The sequence below is a fragment of the Ambystoma mexicanum genome, chromosome 12, assembly GCF_040938575.1.
Source record: "Ambystoma mexicanum isolate Mex_15411 chromosome 12, UKY_AmexF1_1, whole genome shotgun sequence".
Lineage (NCBI taxonomy): Eukaryota > Metazoa > Chordata > Amphibia > Caudata > Ambystomatidae > Ambystoma > Ambystoma mexicanum.
In genome coordinates, this window is record NC_090936.1 from 267,752,431 (window position 1) to 267,778,414 (window position 25,984).

The 25,984-nt window shown below is 45.4% G+C and overlaps 1 protein-coding gene across 16 annotated transcripts in view; it reads left to right on the top strand.

The window, feature by feature from the left end:
* PLEKHA5 (pleckstrin homology domain containing A5) overlaps positions 1 to 25,984 on the top strand; it is a 1,790,419-nt gene that overhangs the window by 1,401,619 nt on the left and 362,816 nt on the right. For all 16 annotated transcript variants that reach the window (XM_069628398.1, XM_069628397.1, XM_069628399.1 and 13 more), the window contains 2 exons: positions 10,069 to 10,149; positions 10,287 to 10,436. In XM_069628398.1, the coding sequence (XP_069484499.1) occupies positions 10,069 to 10,149; positions 10,287 to 10,436 (231 nt within the window). The remainder of the gene's footprint in view (positions 1 to 10,068; positions 10,150 to 10,286; positions 10,437 to 25,984) is intronic.

The following is a 25,984-nucleotide window of genomic DNA, read 5'->3' on the forward strand; positions in this document are numbered from 1 at the left end:
GTTGGAGGGTTTAGTCCAGGTTGAATGTTGCAGCAGAGGGACATGGTTGATATTAAGGTGCCCCTGTTGGAGCAGATTGGGCTAACCAAGGCCAGTGTTGCAAGACTATTCCAGAGCTTCCATGTGTATAGGCCGACATCTAGTGGAAGCTGCAGAGTATTACAGTTTGTTTTTCGAAACTCGAAAATGGGCGTCGACATAGGGCGTGCCAGTAATACTATCCCTAGTGTGACGTCCACTGTACCCATGATCCCTCACGCGTCCAGCACCCTGAGATTGTTTTTTCTGCCATACTGGTCGGAAGCATCCCGCGGAGTTCCCTAGCCTTAGCCATAATTTTGCTAGATATCGTTATATTTCACCATTTTCTCCACCCCAACGTCGAGTCACTGACCTTCGACACTCGACGCCGTCGGAGAAGAAAAAGAACCGTCGAGAGCTGCATGATGGAATTGGCCCTTGGAAGGCCTCTGGCCTCGGCCCGGGCCTTGGAAGGCCTCTGGCCTCGGCCCGGGCCTTGGAAGGCCTCTGGCCTCGGCCCTGCAAGTAGGGAGAGTGGGGGTGGTACATACTCTACACTCTAAATATATATAGGCTTTTTCTTATATATTCCTACACACACTAGCCCGCTGCCACAGGGTGTGTTTGGAGGGTACCCCTCTCCAATTCTGCCCCAAGTGCAACCGCAAGTATCCTTGGGTTGACAGACACGCCAAGTGTAACCTCTACTTGCCGAGGGACCACCCTGAGACCAACTGCAGAGTGTGTAGTCGGTTTAAACCGAAAACCCTTAAGGACCGTTCGACCAAACGTTGGGCCCACAACGCCAGGCAACAAGAGGCCATGGCGGCGGAGGGCGCCTTCAATGATGGCAGCGACGCCGTGCTTTCAACGGCGAGGGCAACGTGGCGTCGAGAGACAGCCAAGCGCAAGTCGCCGACCTCGGAAGGTTGTCCGGCAGGGCAGTTATGGGGAAGACCCCCGGTGACACGAGCGCTACCCACACCACTTCCACCGAACACGCGAAGTCCCACTGAGATGCGTTGAGTTCTCGGAAAGAGGCACACAGAGAACGGTCCACCGAATCAGTGGACCTCTGGGCGTTCTCGATCTAGATCGCCAAATGACTCAGGCAGCCATCCACTGTTGCCAAAAGTGCCTCGTTCCCTAAGGTAACGGAGGTTCGATCGTCGGAAGACGAAGCCAACCTCTATCCCCAGGCCGCACTCAAGGAGTCGGCAGACCACGTGACGGCTGTTCCCGAGTCCCGACCTCCACACTCTAGAGATAGGGACACTAACCCCGAACCTCGATCGTCGAAAAGCTCAGAAGACGCGAAAACACCGGGGAAACACTCTTCCACTCACGGGGAGGGGGAAAAACAACAACAGAAGCATTCTCTACCTTCTACACCACAGAAGCAGTCAGACAGGTCACAGTCTTCTACTCCAAGAAACAGACGGACAAGTCTGTCTTCTGTCATTTTAACCAAGACCCCTGCACAAAGCCATAGGTCCAGTCAAAATAAAACAGGGAACTCTCCCAGGAAAGAGTAATTCCAAGCTCTAAGGAATGGTCTAGTGATGACATAGACAGAGTTATGTCTAGGATGTCATCCTTGGCAGACTTCTATGCCAAGAATCCTGAGCACTTCCTCTCATATACCCCTGACGGGGCTACACCCTCAGGCTCTAGGGACCTGATACCCCCAAGTAAGAAGTCCCGGGTTGAAGCACCAACACGGTCTTCGGACCCCTTCTGTATACAGCCCTACTCTCAATATAATGAGGATCCACCTTTTATTGAGGATATAGATTTGGGCACGTTGGGAGACCAAATTGGGACGGGCTACTATGGGGATGACGAGGACCAAGAGGAGGACGAGGACGACCCAGAAACCTACAGGGTAGATTCCCCAGTAGACAAAGAAGCCCCGGTTACCGACTCCCCTGTCGACAACCAACCTCTCCTGAATGAAGTTTTGTCCAGAGCGGCAGAACACTTCCACATTGACACCAAGGGAGCACAGGAAGAGAGGGACTTTGTTGAGGAATTAGTGGGAGAAAGGAGACCGGTTGCCCAGGCCATCACTATCCTCAAATCTATACAAAGAAGAATAGACCCTTCCCTTGTAAATCCTAACCTCACCAGGGCGGTAAACCCCAGGATAGAAAAACTATTCAGGGCAGCCCAATCAGATCCGCTGTACATAAGGGGGCATCTGAAACCGGACTCCCTAGTAGTTACGAACACCCGAAAGAGGGCGGGAACGCCCCTATCATCGCCTGAAGCTCCTCCCGACAAGGAGAGCAAGAAGATTTATGGGTTGGGTAGGAAAGTAGCATCCACTTCCGCCTACCAGGCAAGGATTGCCAACTCCACCACCCTACCGGCGAGTTACAACTGCCACCAGTGGGAAGAAGTCACGGCACTCATCGACTCCACCCTAGAACCCTTAAAAAGCCAGTTGGCACGGGTTGCGTCGGAGGGAAGAGCCGTGTCCGGTTGCATCTTAAAAGCAACCTTTGATGCCGCGTATAACGCTGGCAGATTGATAGCAGAGAGCACTGTTATCAAAAGACATGCTTGGTTACGGCAATCTGGGTTCAAACCCGAGACCCAAGCATCATTAATAGACAAACCGGTGGAGCCGGATCTACTGTTTGGCAAGGCGGTAGAGGACGCGCTAAAAAATGCCAAGGATGAGTACCCTTGGGCCAATTAACCAACAAACCCCCGAATCAAAGAGGGAATGGCAATTTTCGTCGCCCACGCGGCCAAAATTCCCAGAAAGGCTCCAACTATTCCCAGGGGCTGGGTACACCATGGAACAACAACAACCAGCAGTCTACCCAGGGTTATGGCAGGGGTAACAAAAGAGGACTTGGTAAGGGTAGAGGCAGCCCCAGTAGAGGCGGCGGCACGCCTCCCCCAAAACAGTGACGTTCCATTCAGGTTCCCTTCTCACGCATCCCCAGTAGGGGGGACGCATTTCCAACTTCACCCAAGCTTGGGAAGGGATCACATCAGACAGATGGGTGCTGTCCACAGTGTCCGCAGGATACTGCATAGAACTGTTAGAGCGTCCCCGAAACCACCCTCCATGACAAAAAGTACACTCATTAAACCGCCAGAAGATCGTCCTCGAAGAGATCACCAATCTTCTAGCAAAGGACGCGATAGAACTCGTCCCGGGACACCAGGTAAACAAGGGTATTTATTCAACTTACTTCCTTGTGCCAAGAAAAATTTGACAATGCGCCCAGTATTGGACTTACGGCCTGCAAACAAGTATGTCAAGCCCCAAAAATTTTGCATGACTACTCTCCAAGAGGTAATCCCCCTCCTAAAAAAGGGGGATTACATGGCAACATTGGACATGAAATTGTCTATTTTCATATTTCCATGTTCCCAGCGCACAGACGATACCTGCGCTTCAAGGTGGACAGTCAGCACTACCAGTTCAAGGTACTGCCCTTCGGGATAGCATCGGCTCCAAGGGTATTCACCAAGGTACTGGCGGTGGCGGCGGCACACCTACGCAGGGAGGCAATCCCAGTGTACCCTTATCTAGACGACTGGCTCATCACGGGGGAGACCCCAGTAATTTGCAGAACAAACATTCAAAGAACGATCGACCTCCTCTTCGAATTAGGTTTCTCCATAAACGAGAAAAAGTAAAGTCTGTTGCCAAGCACCTCCAAACAGTTCCTAGGAGCTGTCCTAAACACACAAGAGGGGTTGGCCTTTTCATCAGAGGAAAGAATTCGGAATATACTGCTGCAAATTCTGCAATATCAGGCCGGTCGCCAAATAACGGTACGCAAAGCAATGCGTTTGCTGGGCATGATGGCATCATTTATTTACCTGGTCCCCCACGCGCGCCTGCACATGCGTCCCATGCAAGAATGGTTGGCGAAACAGTGGTCTCAGGCAAGTGGTCAGTGGGACGATCTAGTGGTCATTTCGCCAACACTTGTACAAAGCCTTCACTGGTGGACAAGATGTTTGCCCCTATGGGGCAAAAATGGGAATGGGGAAGGGCCAGTTGTGAATGGGGAATTACCGCCCCGCCAACCTTGCAATGGGGTGGTAATTCCCCATTTAACCATGGCGGAGTCGGTAAGCTACCGGCGTTAACCATGGCGCTAATAGCGGCATTGGTTAACGCCGGGGTCCTAATGAGGGCCATAGAGTTTGGACATCTCAATTTGCCTCAGAGATGTATGGACATCCTAAAAGAATCTAGGAAGCCAACACGAGGCACTGCTACAAATGGAAAAGATTTGTTATCTGGTGCCAGAATAAGCAAATCAACCCCGTTGATTGCACTCCTTCCACAATTGTCACATACATGCTTCACCTGCTGGACGCAGGGTTGGTTTTTAACTCACTAAAGGTACACCTGGCAGCTCTGTCAGCATACACCACCTCCCATAACAAGGTGTCGTGGTGGAAAGTACCAGTGGTTAAAGCCTTCATGGAAGGAGTAAAGACACTTCACCCTCCAATTTCAAACCCACCACCAGGATGGGACCTTAACGTGGTGCTATCGAAACTCATGGGCCCCCATTCGAGCCCATGCATAAAAGTAGTCTCAAACACCTGACTTATAAGACGCCCTTCTTAGTAGCAATTACATCTATAAGAAGGATCAGTGAAATTCAGGCTCTGTCAGTGCAGGATCCTTTCTTTACGGTTCATAAAGATAAACTGGTTTTACGAACACACCCTAGGTTTTCACCTAAGTTTATTTCTAAATTCCACGTCAACCAGTCCTTCGAGCTTCCGGCTTTCTTCCAAGACCCACAAAGCTCGGTTGAGGTGAAACTACACACCCTAGACATGCGTAGGGCGGTCATATACTATGTTTGTCTACATAGCTACAGGCAAAGAGGGAGATCGCGTCTCTAAAGGTGCCATCTCTAAGTGGATTGTTAACTGTATCCAGCTGTGTTACTCCCTTTCTGAAAAAACTTTTCCTTTCACGCCAAGAGCCCACTCTACAAGAGGCATTGGGGCCACTCTGGCTTCCATTGCAAATGTACCCCTTGGCACCATTTGCAAGGCAGCTACTTGGAGCTCTAGTCACACTTTTACTCAGCACTACTGCATTGATACCCATTCCAAGACAGATACTCAAGTGGGACAAGCGGTTCTAAGACATTTATTTGCTCATGACCCATCTCACATCCCACCTCCTTCTAACACTGCTCGCTAATCTATATGCACAGCATGTGATCTAAGCAGATTCCACAAGCCTCAGAAGGGATACATTTCTCTCCGTAATCGTATTTCTGATGCTTGTTTCTGCTTAGATTCACATGCGACCCACCCTTCCTCCCCTCTGGGAGAAGGCGCATGGATGCTTGTAGTCTTATCTATCTGCTTGGATTATCTGTACTCGCGCTACTCCTCATGCTACCTCATGTCAGAAAAAATACAATCTGAGGGTCCTGGAAGCGTGAGGGATCATGGGTACAGTGGACGTCACACTAGGGATAGTATTACTGGCACGCCCTGTGTCGACGCCCATTTTCGAGCTTCGAAAAACAAACTGTAATACTCCGCAGCTTCCACTAGATGTCGGCCTATGCACAGCATGTGAATCTAAGCAGATACAAGCATCAGAAATACGATTACGGTGAGTAATGAATCCCATATATATAATCTCAACTCAGTGACACCCCACCAATGGAAGCTCAAGACCCCGCCCTAAAAAAGATGTGCACAATTGTCTATCTGTGTTTAACTTTCTAGTCTTGGATAACCTTCAGTTTAATATTTGGGTGTGTAACAATCGCACCCTTACACTTGGAGACAAGAAACAAGGTGGTTAAAAAAAACAATTGTATTAAATATAATAACATCAAAATAATGTGACGGGTGAATTACCCCCACTTAAAATGTAATGGAATTGCACCTGCATCTTGATCTAAACCAAGGTTAAGATATCAGTTCACATTATAAGTAGACACGCAACTTGACATTAATGGTTACACAAACAATTTACAGTAGAGAATTATGCTTTTAAATCCACATAAACCCTGAAAACAAAAAGTGAAGCAGTTCTCAAAATAAAGTTCAAACAAAATAATGTATTGCAGGTACAACTTGCATAAAATACCTAGGATGATTTTAAATGTAAAATATTGTACATCATCTGTGACAAACTACTGTATTTTAGTGTCGGCATAGATACTACTGGACTATCTCTTCTATGATGTCCAACTTTTTGCAAATCATTTTGAAGGCTTGTGTTCCTCAGAATTGCAGTTGCTTTTGTAATACTGGGAATGTTTTGGGCCTGCCTCACTCCCTATTATCAAGGAACCAGGATTACCCTTGCTACACCCTAGTTTAATGTGTTCATTAAGGAATATATTTCAATTTGTTTGACTATAGCAGACACAATGAAAGGACTTGTTATTACACATTTCATTTTGAGATGACTAAAGCGTCCAGATATCCCAAATTGCAGGGGTTTAGCCATACTACACTGATGCATCCTGGGGTTTCAATGTTAATTCTAAATCATAAGACACCTACATCTTGCACTATATTCTTTCAGTAGAATACTTTTAAACACGGCTTACAAAATTCTTTTCAGCGATACCTGGGATTTAATTCATGCCTTGGAAAAAAGTCTAATCTTGGGTCATAGTTACTCATTTTGTTCATTTTTCAAAGGTCCAAGATAGGTAGGGACACCGACTGGATCCCCGCCAGATAAGTTCACCCTTCAGTCAGCTTACCTGCTCCAGAATTCTGCTCTGGTAATCTGGTCCTGCTTTAGAAAATGGTCTCATGAGTAAATCAAACCAAAATGGCACTCCGGCTTTAACAGAAGTAGCCTGCAAGAATTGGAACAAAGTAGCCATTGTTTCTGAAATGGTCACAAATGTTTTTAAAAAAAAGCCCTCACGAATTTGAACTGTGAGGAACCTGAAGGCATCCTTACTCCCCCCGCACCCCCAATATCCTCTGCTTAGGTGGCCAGGGAAGGGCCATTGCTCTTGGATCCTGACCCTGGGGGTGGAGATGCGAGGGAGGATCACCTGGGTGGAGGAGACTTGGGGAGTGGGGAGAGGATGTCCTTGGGTAAGACAGAGTATCCCCCATTTCCCTTTTCACAATGAACCTTCAGTCGCAGCAGCCTTCGTAGATTACTGTCAACCCTTCCCTTCGTAGGCTATTGTCACCCACAGCAATTTCTTGTTATACTGGGATGAGTAAGGGATCAACTAGGAGGGCCTTCACTTGTTAATGCGGAGAAATATCAAATCACCAAAACAAGGAAGAAAAATGGCTGGGAGTTATGCACACTTCCATTCCTTCACACCATTTTGGTATTGAGATGAGGTAGAGGGCTGCGGAGGAGTACCATTTTAATAGCCAGGCATATCCAGCTAATGGGCTTAACCAAGGTCAGGCAACTGAAGTGAAGGACTTGCTCCTGCAACTATTAAATAAGCCCCAGGTGCATAAAATGAGACCAACAGGGAAAATGGCAAAGAAACCATCCTGGAGAGAACGTGTTAATTTCAGAAGCGAAGTGGGTTTAAGAGAATCGGTCTGGGAGGGCACCGTGCTGAGCAGGAGGGTGAAAGCGACGCTGAGGCCAGAGTGGGGCGCGAGAGGGTCGAGAAACCTGCATTCCTCATTGCCCTGTGTCCACAGCAGGAGTTACTATATAAATTGAGTATTGTTGAAGCAGGGACATTAAACTCAAATTCATTTCTAATTCCTACAGGACGTTTTCAGGATTCTCAGTAATCTTAAATATCTGCGTGCAACAACTTCATCTGTGACTGGCTCCTCACTGTGATGTAATACAACTTTTTAGGGATAAAATTGCAAAGGTTAGAGCTTGCATTAATTTTGCTCTCTATATTCCGATTCATCATCCAGGCAATAAACTTCCTTGAACTCGTACGATTCCTTCATGAGGCTCAGATTCTTTAACCGACCTAAAGTTGTTCGACTTCCAACCCGTTTCTGTTAATGAAGCTTTGGTAATTTCTGCCCTTTTTACACCTTAGATGCTTGTCCAGCTCAGGTTATTAAGAAATATGGTGATCTTGTGTGTCTATTCATCAGCAAAAGTATCAGAACCCCTTTCAAAAACTGCCTGGTCCCAGATGTGCTTAAACTAAGCAGGGGTCCTCTTGACCCTGAGGACTGTGCCATTTATCGTCCCATCATATACAGTTTTCTACTGAATATTTTGGTTCAGGAGCTACTGAACAACTACGGGTTCATCTTGAATTGCATTAACTCTTTGTTGATTGTCAATGTGGCTTTCGCCCAGGCAGAACTAATGAAATAGCATTGTTAGATGTAAAGGACTCTCTTCTTCAAATTATGGATTTAGGGGCTTTTAGGTCTTTGGATGATACTGACCTTTCAGCTGCATTTGATATGGTTATCCACTTGTCAGTGATATCTAAGAATTCTGATAATTGGTTATCACCTTTTTTCAGAAAAAGCACCTTGCAAGTAAAAGTTGATGGATATGTTTCAAATATTGAAGTCATAGTTTTTGGTGCACTGCAGGGTTCCAGTATTTCCCCTATTCTTTTTTAATATATATTTAAATCCACTAACTGATCTTTCAGAGAACCTGAGAGCGGTATTCCAGAACCATGCTTATGGCACCCAAATCGTTTTCAATCTTGATAGAGATTACCATACTAACTATACCCAGATTCAAAACCATCTTCAGCCATGTGGAAAAGTGGATGGCACAAAACTGTCTGGGACTGAGTAAGTATGGTCACCTAATGTTACTACGGCAGCTCAGTCCTTTACTTCCTGAATATCATGGTGACATTATTGCCAGTGGCTTTATTGACTCGAGAATGGATTATTGCAACTCTGAATGCACAGTGCTTGCATTCACGATCAATCAACTTCAGGTGTTACAGAACACCAAGGCAAGGGTTGTTACCAGCACTCTTAGTAATACTCATATGTATTCTGTTTTGAGAAAATGTCAGTCTCCCAATAAAGAGGATAATCTCGTCTAAGTTGTCTGCACTAGGTCATAAGGTCCTTTATTAGTTTAGCTCTGTTCTATCTCAAACATTGCTTCAAATGCCACCTATCTTCTCAGCCCCCAGCGATCTACCACTCAGTACAATGTACACGTATCATTACAGACGGTCTGGAGATTTTGGCAGATCCAGTGTGGCCCTGGCTGCCAAACTCTGGAATTTCCTTCCTGAAAATATTTATAGTATGAGTAAACTGTCAGACCTCTGATCAAAAAAGTGAAAATCTGCTCTTTTCTCCCTTTATTTCTATGACAGATTTGCTGAGGCCTGCACTTGGAAACCCCCAGGTAGAAATGCCTCTCCCGTCTTCAAATCAAAGTAGAAACAAAAAGCAAAAACAATAGGAGTGGGGGTGAAGATGGGGTGGATAATAGTGGAGTGTGAATGAGGTAAAGAGGATGGGTGGCACTCTGTTAGTTTCCGGGCCCCTTTCCTTGTGAGTGTCCTATAGAAGACGCATTGTGATGTCTTAACTGGACAGGAGATTCAGGGATATATTGCACTTGGGCAGAAAAACAAGTCAATTTTTCACTGGTGTCTGAGTCCTGGCATTCGGATCAGCGCTTTGAGATGGTTTGGGCTGTGATGTTCAATTACTCAGCGGATGGAGCACTGCAGTAAAGCAGTTTACCAATTTGTAATTGAAGAACGACATATTTCTAGTATATGTAAGCTATGCTTTGCTGTAATGATGTACAGAACACCATACAGTAACATATATTGGTTGGGAGAGGGAATTGATTACCTTTCCTTAAAGCAGTAGGGGGAACAAAAAAGCCTCACTTTCAAGTGTTTTACGTTAATTCAAATGCTGGTATTTTATACCAACTTCCTCACAGTTGCTTTTAAAAAACATGTGTTCCAACTGCAACATGCATATGACAAAAGGACAGGTGTAAATCATTCTTATTTCTTTGAGGTCGGTGGTAATGTTGATGCACGCCTTTCATACTTAACTATGGGACACATAGACTAGTAATACTAATTACACTACTCTCTTTTTTGTGAATAGACCAAGCTAAGCCGATTGTGTGAACAAGATAAAGTAGTGCAAGCCCTGGAAGCAAAACTTCAGCTGCTGCACAAAGAGAAAGTAGGACAATTATGTTTATTACCTGAAAATTGTTTTATTTTGTGTGGTCATTATCATACTCCTGATGACTGCATTTGCAAAGAAAATCAAGCTAATGAAGCAGAACATTAAAACATTCATTCTTTTTCTGATAATAGTACACGCTTGAGCAGGCATTGCTTTCTGCCAGTCAAGAGATGGAGATGAATGCAGACAATCCGACAGCCATACAGAATGCAGTCCTGCAGAGAGATGGTTTTCAGAATGGCCTGCTTAGCACGTGTCGAGAAGTGTCTCGAGCCACTGCAGTAAGTAATAGATCCTGCCCAATAAAACCCAATGAGGCGTAAAGTGATTTCTCTTCTTGTTCATTTTAATTGGACTGTCTACAGGTTATTTCTCCATTATGGGGGAAGCAAATTGCATTTTGTGTGAGAGCAGCTAGGAAGTCCTTGTGGAGCTGTTGAAGCTTGGCCATTTTATCATACTGAATCAGCACAGAATTCAAAACCTGAACATCGTTTACACTTTATAGGAGGATGTTAGTGAGAAATAACATTTTGGCTCAAGGCACAAGTACATTCTTGCGATTTGATCATTAGTTAACTCGATTTACCCAATTTTGTAGTGATCTAACCTTTTTTTAATGTGTTAATCATTTTCAAACTAAACAAAAAGCAGATAACCAAGTTGAAAACAAAAGGTAACCGCCATAATATCAGAGATGATCAGATGAGCAATTGCCAACAGCAGAAGCACTCAAAGGGATGCAAACTTTGTCTAGAGGTGCCCTACTGCCCCTCCCTCCACGTCACCTCGCAAATAAAAAAGAGAAGCGGCCATGTGAACTTTCCAAGGAGTCCTTGGTAGGTCATAGAATTACTTTAAACTTCATTGTGCAACACATCTGAGATCATCTATTCTGTCAAGACTGCCAGTGCTGCCTTTTAGCATTGAAAGTCCCACTAGGGTCCATGTCATAAGTGAATAGTCCTCAAAGACTAGATCAGTTGAACTAGTCTAGCGATCACAAGAACTTTGAGCGAACACCCTTGATCCGTCTCCAGTTTCTGCTCGGGTCACCTAATGAATATGTGTAATATTATTGATTTTCTAATAGAGACCCGAAGGTAGAACTTATTCATTGACAGGGCATTAAGCAGGATGCAAGGAGACCACTTGTTCTTGAGGGCTTCTTCTCTGGCCGATTCATTTATTTCTGGGCAGTACTTTGTCCAATTTGGGGAAGGGCTTGTCGAGATGTACTGTGTGCCAGATGGTAACCTGACTTGTGATTTCCAGCTCTTTTAAAATTATAATATAGGACGCACTACCTAATTCTGATTCTCCTATACAATACTATGGTTAGACCAGCACTGTTAATATGAATTACTAACTGCAGGTTTACTCCAGAGGTGCCCTATATGGTCATGGTATTACCACTTAGATGTATACCATGAGTGATCCAGAGATGCTTTCAGCTCATTGTACTAGGTATGGTTTCCGAGGTGGCCATGCAGTCCAACAGTTTGTAGGGTTTGTAGGTGCAAGTAAGGCCCTATACTGCGATTCTTACAGCATTTTATGGTGGACAGGCTCAGGGGAAAAGACCATTTTTCAGGGTGGCAGGTGTGGTGTTGGAGACGTGTGGACTGTCGAGGGGAATAGGGGGCTTGCCCCCCTAACCCCAAAAAAGGGGCTGCAAAAATCACATGGAAACTACTACAATGAGAAGGGCAAGATCTGATAAAATAGGAGATATTTATGTGTGTCTGTCAATTTGCACTGTAAAAGGCTGAATGAGCTGGGAACTGGAGTGTGCCCCTCGCCCCCCTTTGTTTGCAATAAATATTTGGGAGCTCCAGACTCCAATGGGGCAGCTCCGGTATGACACATCGCCCCACTGTGCACAGCCACGCTATTGGTTTTCCACCTTGCCCCTCAGTGGGATTTACATTGTGTAATGGGAGGGAGAGTTGATTCCTGGCTTCCTTCATGCACTACAACTACCAGAATTCCCTGGGGCTACAAACCCTGACTAACCAGCAACACCTGAACTGAATGCCTCCCTGATGAGTGTACTAGGCACAAAAACACTTGAAGGAGAACACATCTGAACTGTGAGAGACTGAATGAGCTTGTTGATCCAGAAGAAAACGATGAGTCGGTACCTTAATTGGGCTAACAAAGTCATTTATTTTGCACATTTTTGAGATTTCATGGAATGTCTCCACTCTTCAGGCAGTGATGAAATGAAGCATTTGAAAAACAGCACAGCATTACAGCTTACATAGTTTTGCTCAGAAAGGCATGTATTGGATGTTTAACTCCCCCCCCCACACATTGCGATCTTCAAGGTCTGACAAAGCCAGAAAGACTTATGAATTCAAATACATGAACATTTTCAATACACTGGCAGGGGGGCTTGAGCAGAGATTGCGGTTTCATCAGTCACTATTCCAACTAACAGACTTTCACTTTTTCCACTCAAAGATACAGGGATCACAACATCCAGACCTGACACTTTCCTTCATTTTTTCCAAAACCGTTCAGACCTTCCACTGGCATTGCTCCAGCCCCACTAACCTCTCTAAGGCAAAGCATTTTTGCCAGACTCCCCCCCCCCCCCCAACCCAGCCCCATCTGCCCTCAAAATGCCCTAGCTGAAAAGTTTCCCAGACACGTGTCAGGGCCCCTATCCCCAGTCAAACCCCCTCTTTCCTCTTGGTTGTGATTTAACACAATCCTGATATATTATTTGACACAAAGTTACCACACTGGTTACAACTGGTCACAGGCCTGATATATAAACTGGCTGTATAGCCCCCTCTTTCAGACTAAGCACAAGCCTGAAGTATTGATGGGTATGCTACCACTGATCTTGTAGAGGGACTGGCCTGACATACTGAGCTTCAACTGGACTGTGCATACAACGACTGACACCTAACCAAGCCCTCCTGCCTTCCTGAGAGCACAATAACGGGATAGGCGGTTTTTGGTTTCTTGTCCCAGCTTTACAGTTTCACTGACCCCCTGCCCCATAACACAGTGTGCCATTTAGACTTTGAAGATCGCAATGTGTGAGGGAGTTGAAAATCCAATGCATGCCTTTCTGAGCAAAACTACAAATCGGGTTCTGACCTAGCACAGATAATGGTATCTGGAGGAGGGACTATTGAAGCTGCAATTCTATGCTGTTTTTCAAATGCTTCATTTCATGTCTCTCTGAGGAAGGAAGGATAAGAAGGATAGCTCAGGAGAAAAGCGTTTGTCTTGGAAGCAAGACAACACGGTGCAACACAGGTTCGAATCTCGATCCTGCGCTTAGAAAGCACTCGCGTTATAAATGAAAAATACAATAAAATAAAGTGGAGACATTCCACGAAACATCGCAAACATGAAAAATAAATGACATTGTTAACCTAATTATGGTATCGACTCGTTGTTTTCTTCCGGATCAACAGTCTGTTCAACCCTTGGCCAATACGGTACAAGCCAACTGAAATATATATATAGTTTTTGATGTTAGTAGATCTGCTTAGAATCGCATGCTTTGTATAGGCCGAGAACTAATGGTAGGTGCAGAGTATTACATGAATTGTTTTCGAAATTCAAAAAAGGGACGTCGGCAGGGCGTGTTTGTAATACTATCCCAAGTGTGACGTGTACTGTACCATAATCCTTCACGTGTTGAGGTCCTCATTGTTTTTTTGCCCCCCCGCCAACTATCGTGGTTGGTCGCTCTATGTGGAATTCCCGGCTTACTTGTCTTTACTTATAATTTTATATCACTCCCCGCTTATTCATCATCATTAATCATTCGACGCATGCAGTGGAACTCAGCGATATTTGAAGCAAAATTCAAAGCAGCTCGGCTATCGTTGTCAACAACTTTCAACTCCTCCCTGGCTTCGCCCTGTGCAGTAGTGAGATTGAGAGGAATTCACAACTTACTTTGCTTCAGTGAATGTCTATATTTCTATTCCCCTTTGACACACTCTGTCTAGCTACCCTTTTTTTTTAAATTCTGGAAAATACACCTTTTAAATTTTGCCCTTTTTGTAATCGGAAATAACCGTGGATGGACACACTTGGCATGTGCAACCACTGTCTTCCCAGGGATCATAGTGAAAAATAATGCTCAGCGTTCAAGCTCTTTCATTTTAAGACTTTGAAAGATGCACACTAAATGGTGGGCGGCCTAAGCCATGCAAGCTGAGGCCTTATCAGACAGCCCCACTAACGCAGAGGAGTCAGAGAATGAGCATGTTAGCTATGTCAAAGTGATGCCGATCACATAATGAGATCAGCGGATTCCCTTGTGCCAGTGCATTGCTCCAAAGGGCAAGCCATCAGTCCTGCTGTGGAGACACCAGGCGACAAAGGCACACACAAACATAAGCATGGGGGAGGTCACAAAGATTCTAAACGCAGAACCCCAGCCATACTTTGACGAACCTGTCAAAACATGGCCACGCTGTGAGAAACCAGAGGGTGTCTCACCTGCTTGTCCCCGGAGAGCTCTCTCTCAGGTGGCCAGGGCACGTCCATCACCTTTGGATCCAGACCCTGGGGTGGACCAGTGCGGGAGGATCACCATGGTGTGGGTTCTTGGGGGAGTGTTCTTGGGGGAGTAGGGGTGAGGCAGCCAATGGCAAGACTCTGTATTCCCACCCTTTTTGTGCATCTACCCCATCCTACTTGATAGGAGTTTCTGAAGTCCCAACTCCTTCCTCCCCCTTTTCACAAACACTGGGCCAAGGAAGAGGATGATTGAGAGCAACCAGACTAACTCTCTCACATCGTACTGGACAGGTCCGTTAAATGGGTGGGCCAGGTCAGGCACTTTACTCTAAGTGCATACACCTGATACCAGTTAGTTCTCCTCACACGAATAAACGGCAACACCGAAAGACACATTTCTGAGCAAGGCAGAACACAAGCACGAGCAGAACTTCTGGGACTAGGGCACACCTACTGGAGCAGAGCAACGGACCAAGAGACGAGAGCAGCAGGCCAAAATCCCCAAAGGTTCCCTACTGGAGGTCGTTGACTCCGACAGACTGGGAAAGACACGTGGAAATGGCCAGATCCCATAAGTGAAGATTGCATTGTGTTTCAAGGACTCCAGAGACCCTTGCGGATGAGCGGCAGAGTTGGGGAGGCAAGGCTAAGCCTGTGGTACTAACCTTGACTCTTGAATTCAAAATAGAAAAACAACAAAGAAGCGTACACAGCCGGTGAGTTGGCAGGCAACTTTAGAGAACGGTGTGTTGAGGCAAAGGAAGTTCCAAAATGTGTTGATAAGTGAAGGCTGCATGCGTGTCGATGACATGTGAAGAAAGGCAGACCTGTGAATGAACTTTGAAGTAAAAGCAGCTGTGAGATTAACGATACGAAGTAACAGAGTGATCCAGCAAAAGGAAGTAGCCCAATCAAAAGTCTCTGTGAAAGGTACATTGTTTGAAGTTATAAAGCAAACAGACAGCGAAAAGCAAATTATGTAAAAATAACTGAACTTTGAGTCAAAGTGGTCCTGCGGTGGTCTGAAGTGCCACGCACATTCGAAAGTCTTCGAAAGGGGTAGGAGCCTGATTGAGGGAGACATGAAGTACAATAAACTTGGGGAAGGGAGCCCCCTTGCAGGTTTGTGTTGAACTGTGATGTGAGAGGTCTGAGCCCGGCAGAGGGGACTTTTATGAACTGTGTGCTATAAGGTCTGACCCCTGCAGAGGCAGAGAGGGACCTTTGTGAACTTTACGCTGGAAATACAATTTTGGAAAGTCAAGAAAAAGACTTTAACGTGGAAGGCCAAGCAGGCCTCAATCCAACTTTTGGAATTGCTTAGAGTGTTATAAACCGAGCCAGAGTGTGTCATCCTACCTACTGGAACAGTCTTACTCCGTGAGGCGTAACATGAGGAGGAGAGCGGGTTCAACCACCTTTATTCTTTTGCATACATTTCTCCTTTTTACACTTTTGTATAACATATAGGGCGGGCATTAGGTTTTGTTAGCATAGGCCATTTTCTGATTTGACTGATGCCACTAGGACTGTTTTTTTCATTGTTTGATGGTCCCATCTTAGTTATAGAGAAAATTAGGAGTTTCTCTGACCCCAACATTTTCAATAAAGGTATTGCAAATTGTATCCATTGTGTCAGTGTCCCACTTGTGATACCATGCCTTCCCTACAGCGCGATATCAAGAGACCCTTCCAGTGCTTCTAGCTCAAAGCGTCTTAAATCCACTGCGCCTACGTTAATACATTAGCCACAAGACATGCAAAGAAAACCGATGCCGAGCGATCCCACTACCGTGCATAAAACATCAATGATTTCAGTTTCAATAATGCATATTGCCAAGCACGAACCGATACAACTGTCCGTACCATTGAGGCAGTGTGCTGGTACAGCTACTGACAAACTACTGCCTCTTAAACATAAACTACAATAAAACACTTTTTCAAAAGAAGCAAAGTACACTCCAGCACCGTCCCCCTTTACATATGGAGTCCCCTTATTATGATCCATAGGCAATCGTTTTTTCCATTAAAACATACACCAAGCTCAGGTACATGGACTAAAGATCATTTTGAAGAAACAATGGTTTCTTCTTTTGTAGATTTTTTGGAACTGTGCCCTATCAAACTAAAATACATTTACATGCTGAGGGAGAACCTCTGGCTAAATCTTCCAGATTAGATAGGGAACCTTCTTTAGTCTGAAAATATTATTTATATTGCTGAGGAAGATGGGGAATTTTTTGACGATCATGGGACTTCATATGGGGATCACACTGACGATCCTGATGATGACACAATTACTTGTTTCCGTCACTTGATGTGCAAGATGAACCAGTCACAAATTCGCCTATAGATGAACAAATCCTCTATATTTGGTTTGAAAATTCCACAGAACATTTTAACATACAAACTCATGAGGCTGTAGAGGTCACAGATTTTGTCGATGATATCCTTAATAAAAAAAGGTCTGTTGGTCACTTTATTTATTTGTTAGTCTGTAACCAAATGCATCCAGCATTTGTTAGTAACCCCCTCACTAACTAGAACAGTGAATCCACATATCGAAAAAACTTTAGACCTGCTCCTACTGACCCAATGTATATAAGGGGCCCCCTGAATCCTATTCTCTGGTGCTAACCATGTAGAAGAGGGCTGGTAACTGTTTGCATTAGCAGAAGCTCCTCCACGAAAAGTAAGCAAAAATCTATACAGCCTTTGGTAAAAAAGTGTCAACATCTGCAGCATACCAAGTCAGGATTGCTAACAACACTACTCTATTAGAAAGATATAACGGAGCTCAGTGGGATATTGTCTAGTGTAACGGTGTCAAAGGAGGAGGCTTACACAAAGGGGGCATGGTTTTAGTTATAGGCTTTTATTAAAGTCCTGAAAGGAAAGAAAGATCTCACTATATCCCTACCTCTGAGGGGTTTCCCTCCCTCAAAACTAATAATAATGTGGCTGTCAGAAAGTCTGTCAAAAATAATGTCCAGCATACTGTGTCTGAAATGTACTTCTATCCCTCACACTATAACTAAAGAGATAATGCAACTCAACAGAATGCTCCTTCGCCAGGAGAATGACACCCCTCTCCAGGTGTACAGGAATAGTCTCAAGCAGTATTTGTTGGCAAAATGTAACCAGGGGAAATGGGTCCCTTCCCCTGGCTTACAATTCCAACAAGTCTTATAACCAGGAGAATGACTCCCTTCTCCTGGTATCTGTAGGCATGTCCCAACGTAGTTCACAGCACCATGGGACTGACTCCCTCCCCCTAGCATCCAATCCTTAGGTTGTAGATATTGTTCCACACAAATGTCCTGGGGCTTATTCTGTGACTTTCTCCAAGTATCCACTGAGCCCCAGGGTCCTGGTGGACTGGCCTCTGCCAGGCTGATGAGGAAGACTTCCTGTATAGTTCATAATACTTTCCTCAGTGTCCCAGACCCTTCTCTTGTGGGCTTATCTCTGCAACTGAAGTGAGGGACATCACCTCTCCGTTTTCCCTTGTTTTGTTTGGGGTCCTCAACCCTTCCTTGTTGGTCAATGCTCTTACGTTTTCCACTGTGGTGAGGGCTGTTCCCTCTCGGGCTTCTCTGCTCGTGGTAGGGGTCCTCAACCCTTCCCTTGTGGTCAGTCGTCTTATCTCTGCCACTTTAGTGAGGAATGTGCCCTTTCTGGCTTCTCTGCTCATGGTCATCAACACTTTCCTGGGGGTCAGTGGTCTTATCTCTGCCACTGTGATGAAGAGGAGGAGGCCTGCTGCATTTCTGGGTTTGGGATGGCTTCCTTACAATAATCTGGCTGAGGGTCAGTTGCCTGGGCCTGCATGTTGTATGGTGCTGTGTCCCCTCTGGGTCTCCCATGCCATTCCTAATCTCGATCAGGGTTTCGGGGCATCACAGAGACTTCCTGGGACAACGGGTAGTCTGCATGGCTTCTCCAGTGTCTTGTTCCCACCAAAAGCTTGTTTGAACTCACCCTTCTTCAGTGCATTGGTCCGCTCCTGCGGGCCTGCTGAGGAACAGACTTGGCCGACTGCCAACGTTCTTGGTTCTCCATCCTCTCATGTCTCTGAGACTAGTTTTAAGCTCCTGCTTCGGTGTGCTCCACACCTGCAGCCTATCTTGGCTGGCATCGACCCAGATCGTAGTACATTGTAGTACTCGCTAAGCTCATGGGGAAACCCTTCGAGCTGATGCACAAGTCAAGTCTTAAGCACCTGACCTACAAGACTGCCTTTTTCGTGGCTATTACTTCCATAAGAAGAGTTAGTGAATTACAAGCATTGTCAGTGCAGGATCCTTTCTTTACCATACACAAGGACAAACTGGTTTTACGCACTCGTCCTAGGTTTTCACCTAAATTCATCTCTAAATTTCACGTAAACCAGTCCATTGAGCTACCATCCTTGTTCCAGAATCCCATCAGCTCAGCTGAGGTTAAACTCCACACACTAGATGTGAGGAGGGCGGTCCTTTACTATGTAAACAAGACCAGACCGCTGAGGAAAACAGATTAACTGTTTGTCTCCGTAGCACCAGACAGAGAAGGAGACCGCATTTCCAAAAATGCCATCTCCCGATGGATAGTCGGATATATATAACTGTGCTATTCTCTATTAAACAAGACACTGCCTTTCACGCCAAGAGCTCCCTCCACAAGAAGTACAGGAGCCACTCTGGCTTTCATTGCAAATGTCCCCCTAGACAGCATTTGCAAAGCAGTTACATGGAGCTCAGTACACACCTTCACTCAGCACTAGTGCATTGGCACACATTCCAAGACAGATACACAGATGGGACAAGCGGTTCTAAAACATCTGTTTGCTAATGAACCTTCTAACAACCCACCACCTTCTCCGAACACTGCTGTCTAATCTATGCTTGGATACACCTGTACTCACGCTACACTTCATGCTACCTCATGTCAGAAACAAAACAATCTGAGGGACCTCGATGCGTGAAGGACCATGGGTACAGTGGACGTCACACTAGGGATAGTATTAATGGCACACCCTGTCGATGTCCCTTTTGGAATTTCCCTGGTAGGACTCACACAGGGTGTGTAATCTCTGCCTCCCTAGGGATCATTCAGAAAAACAGTGCAAGTCCTGCAAACTGTTACGGCCCAAGACACTAAAGGACCGGAAGAATAAATGCTAGGGCCACCACGCCATGCAGGCTGAGGCTGCCATGGACGTTGAGGGAGCCTCCAGCGATGGCAACATCGCTGTCCTAGGCGACTGAGGGTGATTGGGACCCGATGGTTTCCCGCGTGCGAGCCCTCGACTCCAACAGGCAGGCATGTGGTTCTTCTACGGAGACGACACCCGGCAGCTCAAGCACCCACACTGCACACCACACTAAACAAACCCCCATGGCTGACAGTCGAATGTGTCGTCGACCGATAAGTCACACGCAGTGTCGAAGGGAAGGTCTGAAAACTCCCTGTCTTGTGGACCTTCGCAGTCGCCCCATGACACACCCCTAAATCAGATGCCGAAGTCGGTTTCCGACACCACAATCAATTCAGACAAGTCCTTGGGTACCGGCATCCGTGCCTCGAAAGACGTGTCGGCGGCCCTTGCTAATAATTCAAAAATGAGAGAACCCATTAAAAAACACGTCCCAGACAACTCTCCTCAAATCCAAAACTTTGACTCCAAATCTGCACCCTTATCCCCAAAAACACTGGTTACAAAGGATAAAGAACACTCTGCCCCTAGTGACACCCTCACTGGGACAATGTACCACAAAGCGTTTTCTACACCATATCCTTTCCCTACCCCTTCCCCACAGTTTTACCAAGCTCCACTAAATGGACAATTTGGTAGAGTAATGAGGAGAATGTCTAGCTTTGTTCACTTTTTTGATCAACACACTGATTGACTTACTAACATCATATGGCCCCCTCAAGGCACAGTAGCTAATAAGCAGCCCAATGCCAAAAGACCCCGCCTACACACAGCACAGCCTGTACCTCAACCTCTGAAAACATATCTGACGACCTATACTATTTTGACACTTCAGGTTCACAGGACCCTGGCTCAATAGCAGACCAAGGAGACACACACCAATATTATGATGATGATGTATACATCATTCGGTCTCCAGGCCGTATTGACTACCTGTGACTGATTCCCCTGTGGATAACCAGCTGCTGTATGAGGCACAAGTCGATAAATACTTTGTAGAGGACATCCTCTGATAAGAGACAGTTAATTCCACTGCTCCAATCTATCCAAAGGTTCATTTAGCCTTCTGATCCCAACCTGACAAGGGCAGTCACCCGTTGCATTGAGACGATGTTTAGACCAGCCCCGTCAGACCCATTGTACATCAGGGGGCAGCTAAAGCCTGACTCTCTTGTGGTTACCACCACAAGGAAAGGAGCGGGCACACCTCTAGCCTCGTCAAAGCCCCTCCTGACAAGGAGAGAAATAAAATGGAAACACTGGCCAGGAAAGTAGCTTCCTCGGCTACTTACCAGGTAAGGATAGCCAACTGCACTATGCTCCTGGCGAGTTAGAATTGCCACGAGTGGGATGAGATCTCACAACAATTAGACTCTGCCCCAGAGCCCCTGAAAACACAGCTTTTAAAAACAGTAGCTGAAGGTTAACAGGTGGCAAGCTGCATCCTGAAAAAGAATCTGGATGCAGTAGATGATGCAAGACTGATAGTAGCTGAGGGTACCCTCATTATATGCCATGCATGGCTACGCCAATCAGGTTTTTAAATATGCCAATTGAGCCGAACGCCTCATTGGGAAAAGCGGTCGAGGCCGCACTGAAAAGTGCTAAGGAGGAGTATGACACCCTCAAATCCCTGGGACAGCTCACAAACCAACCCCTTTGTGCAGAGAGGCACATTTATTACACACCATTTTAGAGGAGAAAACTCCCACCGGTTCTACAACTACAGCCAAGGTGGGTAGACTTCACCTTGGGGTTCCTCGCAGGGGCAGTCCTCCCAACAGAATGTTCAAAGGGGCCACATAAGGTTGAGAAGTAGAGGCAGATCGTCATCCTCCAGTGGCTCCACCCCACCAAAGCAATGACCACGCGATCCTGGTCCTCATCCGTGCCTCTCCAGTAGGAGGTTGCATTTCTCATTTTACCCACGCATGGGTGGGGATCACGTCAGACAAGAGGGTACTTTAAACCATGGCGGGAGGCTGTTGCATAGAACTCATACAAACACCACCCAACCACCCTCAAAGACAAAGAAAACCAACACAGGAGGAACAGTGCATTCTGCTAGAAGAGGTCAAAGCACTGCTACTAACGGACGCCATAGAAATCGTCCCAGCAAACCGGGTAAACGGGGGTATCTATTCAATGTACTTCCTTGTGCTAAAGAAAGACCATACAATGTGCCCTGTCCTAGACATGACAGGAAGTAATCCCACTGCTAAAACAGAGGGACTACATGGCAACTTTGAACATGGAAGATGCATACTTCATATTTCAATGTTCCCAGCGCACAGAAAATTCCTGCGCTTCAAAATAGCAAATCAACATTACCAATTCAAGGTGCTACCCTTCGGCATAACCTCCACTCCAACAGTATTCACCAAGGTATTGCAGGTAGCGATGGCACACTTAAGCAGAGAATGAATCCCAGTGCACCCTTATCTGGACAACTGGCTGATAACAGGGGAACACCCTCACATTTGCAAGCAAAATACCCAAAGGACAATCAATCTTCTATTCCAATTGGGATTCTCACTCAGCGAGAAAAAATCAAGTCTCGTTCCAAGCAAAACCAAACGGGTCCTAGGAGCCATCATAAAAACAAAAGCGCGGCTAGTATTCCCCTCAAACGAGTACAAATACTGCTGCAAATACCTCAGTATCTAGCCACTCGCTAAATAACCGTACGCAAACCAATGCACTTGCTCGGGATGATGGCTTCATGCATTTACCTGGTTCCGCACGCACGGTTGCTCATGCACCCAGTGCAAGAGTGGTTAGCGAAACAGTGGTCTTAGGCAAGTGGTCAGTGGAACGATCTAGTGGCTGTTTTGCTAACCCTAGTTTAAGCGCTACAATGGTAAACAAAAGAAAATCTGTTAAATGGAAAACCCTTTCACAATCCTCCAGCGCAAGCGATGGTTAAGACAGATGCCTCACAACACGTTCCAGGTGAACTGAATTCTCTAGCAGACTCTCTAAGCAGAGATCCCCTACCCGAACAATGCAAGTGGCAACTCATCATAGGAATTTTAGATGATATATTTTCCCTCTGGGGCTATCCTCTTTTAGACTTGTTTGCCACAAACCAAAACACACAATGCCCAGACATTGCATCCAGGTTTCCCCAACCCAGATCCAAGGGGATTGCCCTATGGGTGAGCTGGTCAGGGAAATTTGCTTACGCTTTTCCACCGGTACCGCTCCTCAGCCGAATAGTGCACAAAATGCACCAGCAACAAGCAACTCTAACTCTGGTTGCTCCAATGTGGGCGAGACAACCTTGGTTTCTGCATCTGCTCAAACTGGTGATGTGCAACCCAATGGAGCTCCCGTGGCCCTTCAACATGCTCAGCCAACACAGGGGGACAACATTAAACCCAAATCCTCAAACTATGAACTTGGTAGCTTGGCTCCTTAAATCATAGAGTTTGGGCATTTAAAACTACTTTAAAGGTGTATGGAAATCCTCAAGGAGGCAAGTAAACCTAACACCAGACACTGTTACTTAAACAAATGGAAAACTATTTGTAACCTGGTGCCAGTCAAAAATGTAATGTACCCCATCACACATTCTTCACTACATGCTCCACTTACTAGACTTTAGCCTAGTATTCAACTCCATCAAGGTTCATCTATCGGCTCTATCCGCGTACACCACTTCACAAAACAAGGTCTCCTGGTGGAAATTCCCTGTAGTGAAGGCTTTCATGGAGGGAGTAAAGAGACTTTATCCCCCTACCGCAACCCCATTTCCAAGCTTCCTCCAGGGTGGAATCTCATTGTGGTACTCTCAAAGCTCATAGGTCCTCCTTTTGAGTCTATGCACAAATCCAGCCTTAAACACCTAACATACAAAACAGCTTTTCTGGTGGACATCACCTCCATAAGAAGTCAGTGAGAGACCAGCTTTATCAGTGCAAGACCCTTTCTTTGTTATCCACAAAGACAAGTTCGTACTAAGAACACACCTTAGGTTTTTACCTAAGTTCATATCCAAGTTCCATGTTAACCAATCCATTGAAATACCTGCTTTTTTCAAAATACCTTAAAACTAAACTCAGCTGACAAGAAGCTCCATTCAGTAGATGTAAGGAGGGTGGTTATTTACTATGTAAATAAGACAAAACCACTAAGAAAAACAGACGAACTGTTGTCTTGATAGCAACTGCCAGGGAAGGTGATCACATTAAAAAAATCACCATCTCCAGATGGATAGTGAAATACATACGGCTCTGCTACTCCCTATCAAACAAAACTCTGCCTTTCGCACCAAGAGCTCACTCTACAGGACAGGGTACAGGAGCTTCTTTGGCCTTTTTTGCAAACTTCCCTCTGGATGCCATTTGCAAAGCAGCTACATGGAGTTCCATACATACTTTTACTTAGCATTACTGCATTGACACGCATTCTAGAGCAGATTCACAGATGGGACAAACAGTGCTAAAATATCTATTTTCTACTGTAACTTCTCACAACCCACCACCTTCTGCAGACACTACTCGCTAGTCTATGCATAGCATGTGATTTAAGCCAACCCACAAGCCTCAGAAGGGATACATTACTCAATGTAATCTTATTTCTGATGCTTGTACCTGCTAGATTCACATGCCCCCACCCTTCCTCCCCTGTGGAGTAGAAGGTGCATAGATGTTTTCTGGCTTTATCTTCTCTTATCTGCTTTATTACATCTGTACTCAAGCTGCACTTCATGCTACCTCATGTCAGAAATAAAACAATCTGACTGACCACAACGCGTGAAAGACCATGAGTACAGGCAACGTCACACTAGGGATAGTGTTAGTGGCACACCTGTCAACATCCTTTTTTGTAATTAAAAAACAAAAAATGTAATACTCAATGGCTACCACTAGATGTCAGCCTATGCATAGCATGTGAATTTAAGCAGATATAGGCATCAGAAATATGATTACGATAAGTAATGTATCATATATATATATATATATATATATATATAACAAATATGATATACCTGTAATCGTCTTTCTGATGCCTGTATCTGCTTGGAGTCGCATGCTTTGCACGGGCCGACATCTAGTGGAATGTGCAGAGTATTGCATGACTTGTTTTAAAAATTTGAAAAGGGACATCGACAGGCTGTGTTTGTAATACTATCCCTCAAGTGATGTGTACTGTACCCATGGTCCTTCACATGTTAAGGTCCTCAGATTGTTTTGTTTCTGACACGAGGGAGCATGAAGTCTGTGCAAGTACAGTAAGGTGAAAAAAGTCTAAGATGTCTATGTACCTTCACCTCCAAGAGGCGAGGAAGGGTGGGTATGAATAATATGATATGACTAAGCGCGGACCTGGGGATCGAACCTGTGGTGCTCTGTGTCGTCTTGTTTCCAAGGCAAGCATGTTGCCGCTGAGCAAACCTCCCGGGTGCATGTGAATCTAAGTAGATACAAGCATTAGAAAGATGATTACAGGTATTTAATATTTGTAATATATATGTCACACTAAAGAAGGCAACAAAGGCACCACAGTCGCATTCTGCTGCTCCTGCAGAATTCCTATCCCAAGTGTAAAGGGCTAGGCTAATTACAAAAGTAGTCCCATTGTTCTGCAATGTAGATTTCTGTGTGCAAGGATAAAAAGTTACAAAAATGTAAAAGATAAAGGCAAACCTAGTCTCCCAGTACCGATAGTCTGAAGGACGGATCGGTTTCCCTGTAATAAATGAGCAAAAGGTAGTGAAGCTGAAGCTGTATCCTGGAGACTGTCAATCATTAAAAAAACAAGTGGGCCCTCTATCCCTTAGACACTAGCAGTCAATATGAGGTTTAGACCAGTACTCTTTGTCCTTCAGAGCAGGATTATGCACTAGATGATTTTCCTTCTCCGGACATCTTTCCAATAGTTGTCTGTTTGAGCTTCAAGCTTTTGGAGGAAATGCACAAGTATGAGTTGCATGTTGAAAATGTCCGAGAAACGAGTATAACTAAAAATAGTCATGTCCCTGTACAGTTAAACTAGTAAGCTGGATAGGCCTTCCTGTTAAATTGGAGAGCCTCAGTCTGAAGTCTTTGTCACGCTCTCCGATCTATCACTGCAGCTCTTTTCCCCGTTAGCTACAGCAGTGTTACCACATACACCCATGAAATATAGGAA